This window comes from Megalops cyprinoides, chromosome 7 (genome assembly GCF_013368585.1).
Source record: "Megalops cyprinoides isolate fMegCyp1 chromosome 7, fMegCyp1.pri, whole genome shotgun sequence".
NCBI classification, from domain to species: Eukaryota; Metazoa; Chordata; class Actinopteri; order Elopiformes; family Megalopidae; genus Megalops; species Megalops cyprinoides.
This window is the reverse complement of record NC_050589.1, coordinates 12,285,805-12,291,662: the sequence shown is the minus strand read 5'-3', so window position 1 is coordinate 12,291,662 and position 5,858 is coordinate 12,285,805. Positions and strand designations below refer to the sequence as shown.

At 42.2% G+C, this 5,858-nt stretch overlaps 1 protein-coding gene across 1 annotated transcript; it reads left to right on the top strand.

Moving 5' to 3' along the window:
* Nucleotides 1-294: 294 nt before the first annotated feature.
* imp4 (IMP U3 small nucleolar ribonucleoprotein 4) lies at nt 295-5,547 on the top strand. The gene is made up of 9 exons (XM_036532740.1): nt 295-365; nt 1,209-1,317; nt 1,894-1,977; nt 2,077-2,186; nt 2,487-2,619; nt 2,951-3,105; nt 3,577-3,671; nt 4,348-4,421; nt 4,802-5,547. Exons 1-9 carry the CDS (start codon nt 363-365, stop codon nt 4,912-4,914), a joined length of 876 nt encoding a protein of 291 aa, XP_036388633.1. The 5' UTR covers nt 295-362; the 3' UTR covers nt 4,915-5,547.
* Nucleotides 5,548-5,858: the final 311 nt, after the last annotated feature.

The window sequence follows — 5,858 nt, the reverse complement described above, 5'->3', positions numbered from 1 at the left end:
TTACGATGTAGCCTAATGCTACCACGCAGTGGTGAAAGGTGGATACGTCATTTTCCTCATTTGCGGAAAAGGATGTCGCTGCCTGTTAATTTGGTGAAGAGTACATAGTCCTCTGTAGTCATACCGTTTATAGTAATTAAAACTGTGTTTTGTGAAAACTGCTTTTCGGAAATTATTGAAAGCTATTCAAACCAGTACTATTTAACGCATTTGCTGCCGATTCCTAACTGCCTGTCCGACAGATGGCAGTAATGCGACACATAGGCCGGAAACCTACCGATTACTTTAAAGCGAAGAAGAAGGACGTCCCGGAACTCAAAGGAACACGTGTGTGAGTGAGAGAGAAATCAAACAGAACGGAGATGGTGAGTCGATTGAGATCATGTGCCTGATCTGTTCATAAGTGTGCTTTAATGGCTTTTTTCCACAACCGTATTTTAATGCCATCATAGTAGAATTCACAGTGTTGATATACTGATTATTAGGATAGGCAAAAACAGTAGAACGAACGTACATTTGTGGACATAGCCTATTACAGATATCTGGCAAACTAGCGTTTAACATGAAATATGCACACGACACTGGTGTCATACCTTAGCAAAATTAAACTCCCTACTCTGAGGTAGGAAACCAGCTATTGTCTCTAAAATACTACTAGGCTGTGTAGTTAGTAGCAGTTTCTGTTTGGATCTGTGGAACCTAGCTAGCTAGCGGAGATGAACTTGTTTCGCTAGCCAGATGTGACTTCTTTAATGCAGTGTTTTAGCTAGCGCGCTGAATAAGTGATAGATAACACATTTGGACATTGTGCTGTAAAGACGGCTAATCTGGATAGATGGCGAACATTCAGTCTGACTTTATATTGTCAGTCAATTTGGCTGACCGTGAATATAGCTAGAAGTCTAATAGTAATTTTGGTGTGACTTAATATTAGATGTTTTTCGATAATCTCTGCCGAAATCCCACAGCTCTGGGAATGTTTCAATGTCCTGCAGTCCTTGGTGCGCTTGATATCCACCCTTTACAATTTCATAGTCAAAGTAAAGCGGGGTTTAAAAAGTATGTTTTTAGATTCAGTGTTCTTCCCTAAATACCACCGTATGTAATGACTGTTACCTTAAATGTTCACAAAAGCATCTAACGTTATATTTATTGTGCTGTTATTGGTATTCTGCGTGAATTCACATTGGTTATTGTTTTTTGTGTAGCTGCGACGAGAGGCCAGGTTAAGGAGGGAGTATCTGTACAGGAAGGCCCAGGAGGAGAAGCAGCGAACCATCGAGGAGAAGAAGCAGAAGCTTAAGTCTGCTCTAGACGGTAGGAGTGTCGCACACAAGAGTGTTAGCCTTCCTGTCACTATACTATACACTATATATCTTCTACTTGCTCTAGTTCTCTTGTCTCTGTACCTCCGTCCATCAGCGGACCATTCTCTCCATCAGTTTTTCAGGTTTGACTTTGTTTGCTCTTCTTCCAGTTTGTTTGTGAGTCTAACGTCTCAGCGTACTCTCAGCAGTCTTTTGCACCAGAATTGTTATCTCAGGAAGCTTACATGGATACCAATATATGCAGCGAGTGCTTAGACATGGGTCTAATTTCACAGTGAACTTCCTATAATCTTAGAGAGAGGGGGGAAGCCCTGGGGCCCTCTCAGCTGGCCGTTTGCATAACCAGAGAGACAGAAGAAAGGTACCTAGGATTTATATGTGGTATTTACAATTACTCCGTAATGAGTTAAACACATGGTATTCATGCTGAGGTATTCAAACGGTTCCAAAGCTTTCCCACGTTGTGCGTGAGAGCTCACAAGTTAATATGTGTTGGCACAGTTTCAGTGTGTAAATGTCTGCATCCAAGGACTGCAAGTCTTACCAGTGTTATCATCTTTTGTAGAGAATCATGTGATCCCGACCACAATCCGTAAGGAAGCACTGGAGCTGCAGAAACTGCTGGAGTACGATGATGAAGGGGGAGATGGTGAGTTCCTAAGATCGGGCCTCTGAAACAGGTCTGACCCTATAAACAGGCTGTTCACTGCTGTATGCCTCAGTAACTGAACGTGAATTCCTTGGGCAGGTGTCAGTTCCCACATGGATGATGAGTACAAGTGGGCAGGAGTGGAGGACCCCAAAATCATGGTGACGACATCAAGAGACCCCAGCTCCCGTCTCAAGATGTTTGCAAAGGTTTTGCTCCACATTACTGCTTTGGGTAGTGAATATAAGGGGCATTTGGGCAATTCTGTTTTTTTGTTTTTGAGTCACGAAAAGTTGAGTTTGCTTCCCAATAGTTTTACATTCCCTGTAGAAATGTATCTAAATTTTTCACCTTGGTTTGGATGCCTTGAAAAGGGAAGTCTAATGAGCTGGTATTTCATGTTTTTAACCTGTGGGTTACTTTTTTGTTTCAGTAATGCGTGTGCACTCATTGCTTGGTAATTGCTTGTGCATGTGTTCCTTGGCTAAATTTCTGTTTGCTGTTGGTAGGAGATGAAGCTGATCTTCCCTGGAGCGCAGCGGATGAACAGGGGAAACCATGAGGTGAATGCACTGGTCCAGGCCTGCAAAGCCAACAGTGTCACTGACCTGGTCATTCTGCACGAGACCAGGGGGCAACCGGGTAAGGCATTCCATCTGTGGCACATGAGGGGCAAACAGCAACGCAAACAGTGCGTGACTGGGTGTCTTTGCAGGTTTTGTAATATGGGATGCATAATAACACTCAAGTGAAAAAAGTTGTGGTCCTGTCGAACATCCTCATACTTTGCCACGCACATTTTGTTAGAACTTCTGTGTAGGGAGCTGGTGGTGTTTTGCCAGTCCGGTCTTTTCAGCCTGATATTCGAAAACCTTCCCCCGTCAAAGTTCTCATGCGTGGCATGAACGTAGGAAGTGTGGTTCAGCGGTGGAGGGCGGGGCTTGCAGTGCGTGACACGCGGCATGTTTTTCAGACGGTCTGGTGGTGTGTCACCTGCCCTTCGGCCCCACGGCGTACTTCACCCTCTACAACGTGGTGATGCGACACGACGTGCCAGACATCGGGACCATGTCAGAGGCCTTCCCGCACCTCATCTTCCACAATTTCACCTCGAGGCTAGGAGCCAGGGTGAGGAGCACCACAGTGCTGGGCGGAGGACGTGCGGTCGCATGTGGTCTGTCATGTACAGATGCGGTCTGGCGTGTTGTGAACTGACTGTTTTTCTTGTACTTTTATACCTGTACTTTATGAATTGCCCTGCATAAGAGCACTTATCAGGTGACAGAATGTAAGGTAGAATGGAACACTTTTATTCTCTTAACTTTGCCACTGATTTCCTCTCTACAAAGTGAGTTTAATTCTTTTTTTTTTGAAATTATGAATTAACTTGCAATATAATATCTGTAGCTTCCCAAGCAGATATAATTAACCAGTTTTTGTAGAGAGGCTTTGAAAACGGGTGTTCTAATCCATGTCACACATCATAGGATTATGCATTTATGTTGCAGTTCAGATAATGTGTGTGGATCATGTCTGCATCTTCTGTTCTGAAGTAAAAACATTAAGTCAGAGTCTGAAATACAAATTATCATGTTGAAGGTATCCAGCATCCTCAAATATCTGTTCCCGGTACCCAAGGAGGACAGCAGACGAGTAATCACGTTTGCCAATCAGGAGGACTACATCTCTTTCAGGTTAGATTATTTCTGAAACTGGGCCTATTTCTCACCTGCAGTAGAACTACTGATGAAGCATTGAAAGACCTGATTGATTTGTCCCACTGATTTTTTTTATTTGATATTTCTTAACTGTATAGCAGTATTTATATACTATTTCATGTCTCAAATTTCAACATGAATCCTGAACTGAAGTCTCTACAGGTTCCAAAATAAAAATAAACATTTAAGGTAGTAAAATGGGCAGTGTTATGAATACCAACATGGGTGGAGCTGTCTGACACAGATAAGAGCCAGTTACTGTGTTCTGTTGTGGTGAATGAGTTGTTTGATTGACCAGAGATTGACAGTACTTTGTGGCTCCACCCATATAGGGGTTCATGAAGCCTCAGCTTCCCTCTACTGATGTGAAGCAGGGAGGATGAAGAAATCAAAGAGAATTGCTGAATGAGCCTGATAGCGCTCATTCCCCCCCCCCCCCCCCCCCCCCCACAGCTGCTTGCAGAGTCAGATGTCAAAATGTCTTAGACGGTCTGATGTGTGATATGTGTTGTTTTAGTTTGTAGTTCAGGGACAGATATGAGACATAGAACACATGCAAACCATTTTAAAGGCACTAAAAATGCATACTTTAGGGTTGGTAGTCCATTAAACTCATTTAAGGAACCACAAACTAATAACGTTCTCTTGCCAGACATCACACATATAAGAAGACGGACCATAAGAACATCGAGCTGACAGAAGTGGGCCCCAGGTTTGAAATGAAATGTAAGAAAATGCCAGACACTTACTTTATAAAATAAAAATTGAGACTCTTTAAAATAATTTAGCCTTATCTGTGTTTTAGGTAAGCCAGTGTGATGAAGTAATTTGAGAAATTAATATTTTCAATTTTCAGAAATGGAAAGCTAATGTAAAAATGCATTCAAAGTACAATCCTATTGATTATGTAGTCACCACAGTCAAAATATATTCCATTTTCCATGAAGGCAGATGTAGAAACAATATTGGAGAAATTATTCCAGTGCTTATCTGAACCTGTTTAAGCTTGTGTTTTTCCAGTGTTTTTCGTACTGTCACATTATGATTGCGTTTCCTTGCACAGAAAACAATCTGTTGAGTCTGTGTTCCTGTGTGCTCTCTTCCAGTGTATATGATCAAGCTCGGCACCCTGGAGAATGAAAACACAGCAGATGTGGAATGGCGGAACTCGGCCTACATGCGCACAGCCAAGAAACGGAAGTTCCTCAGTGTGGAGTAGAAATCTCCCAGCCCCACCTACATAACTCTGACCCCGCCCACACACCTCCCAGCCCTGCCTACAGATTCTTATGGCAAGATGAGCCATTGGGCCTGTGGCTGTCTAATTGCTGTCAGAATATTGCAGCCAAATGAAAGCAGAATGGCGTCCTGTGGTGCATACCAGGCTGTGGACTGAATAAATATGCACCTCAAACTCAAACTGCAACAAACCTGGCTCCTGACGCTGGCCGCCAAGGTTAATTTAGTTAACATAATGCTGTTAACTCGTTCATAGTTGTTGCAGCAAGAAAACTACATGACTGAAAGGTTAGAATACTTTACTTTTAGTTCAATTCTTTCTTTTCACTTTGAATTTGAACAGATGGTGTTCTTACTTTTAAAATATTTTTGCGATTCTTTTTTTGTAACTGCAAAAGCACGAGTTGCCTATTCGACGTTTGAAGCGGAGGACATGTACTTTTGCAGTTATATTGAATTGGTTCCTCATGTAAACCCAGCCTTTTTTCAGATGGAGGGAAGAATCCTCTGTAAACTCCAGAGGAAGTTGTGTATTGAGTGCTATGTATTGCATTGAGTATGTATTTTCTATGTACAAATGTGTAATGCCATTGTGTAGAAGACTCCCCATAAAGCACCAATATTTCAGTAACTGTTGAGTTGATTTGATCCAAAATGGATGCTTGAATGTGTTTTTTTTTTCCATTGTGTTACGATGGCTTAGTACACTCTACTATGAAACTTACATGTGTTACACTGTAATTACTGTATGGAAAACCAAATGTGTAATTACATTGTGTTAAGGATTTTCTATTGAAGTATTGTGTAACCAGGTGTAATACAAGTGCAGATGACTGTAGACTGAATGAGAGGGTACAGGCAGCATGCCACAGCACAGGGGCATTGGGTTTTTGCTTGATCCAAAGGAAGACTTGCCCAGCACCT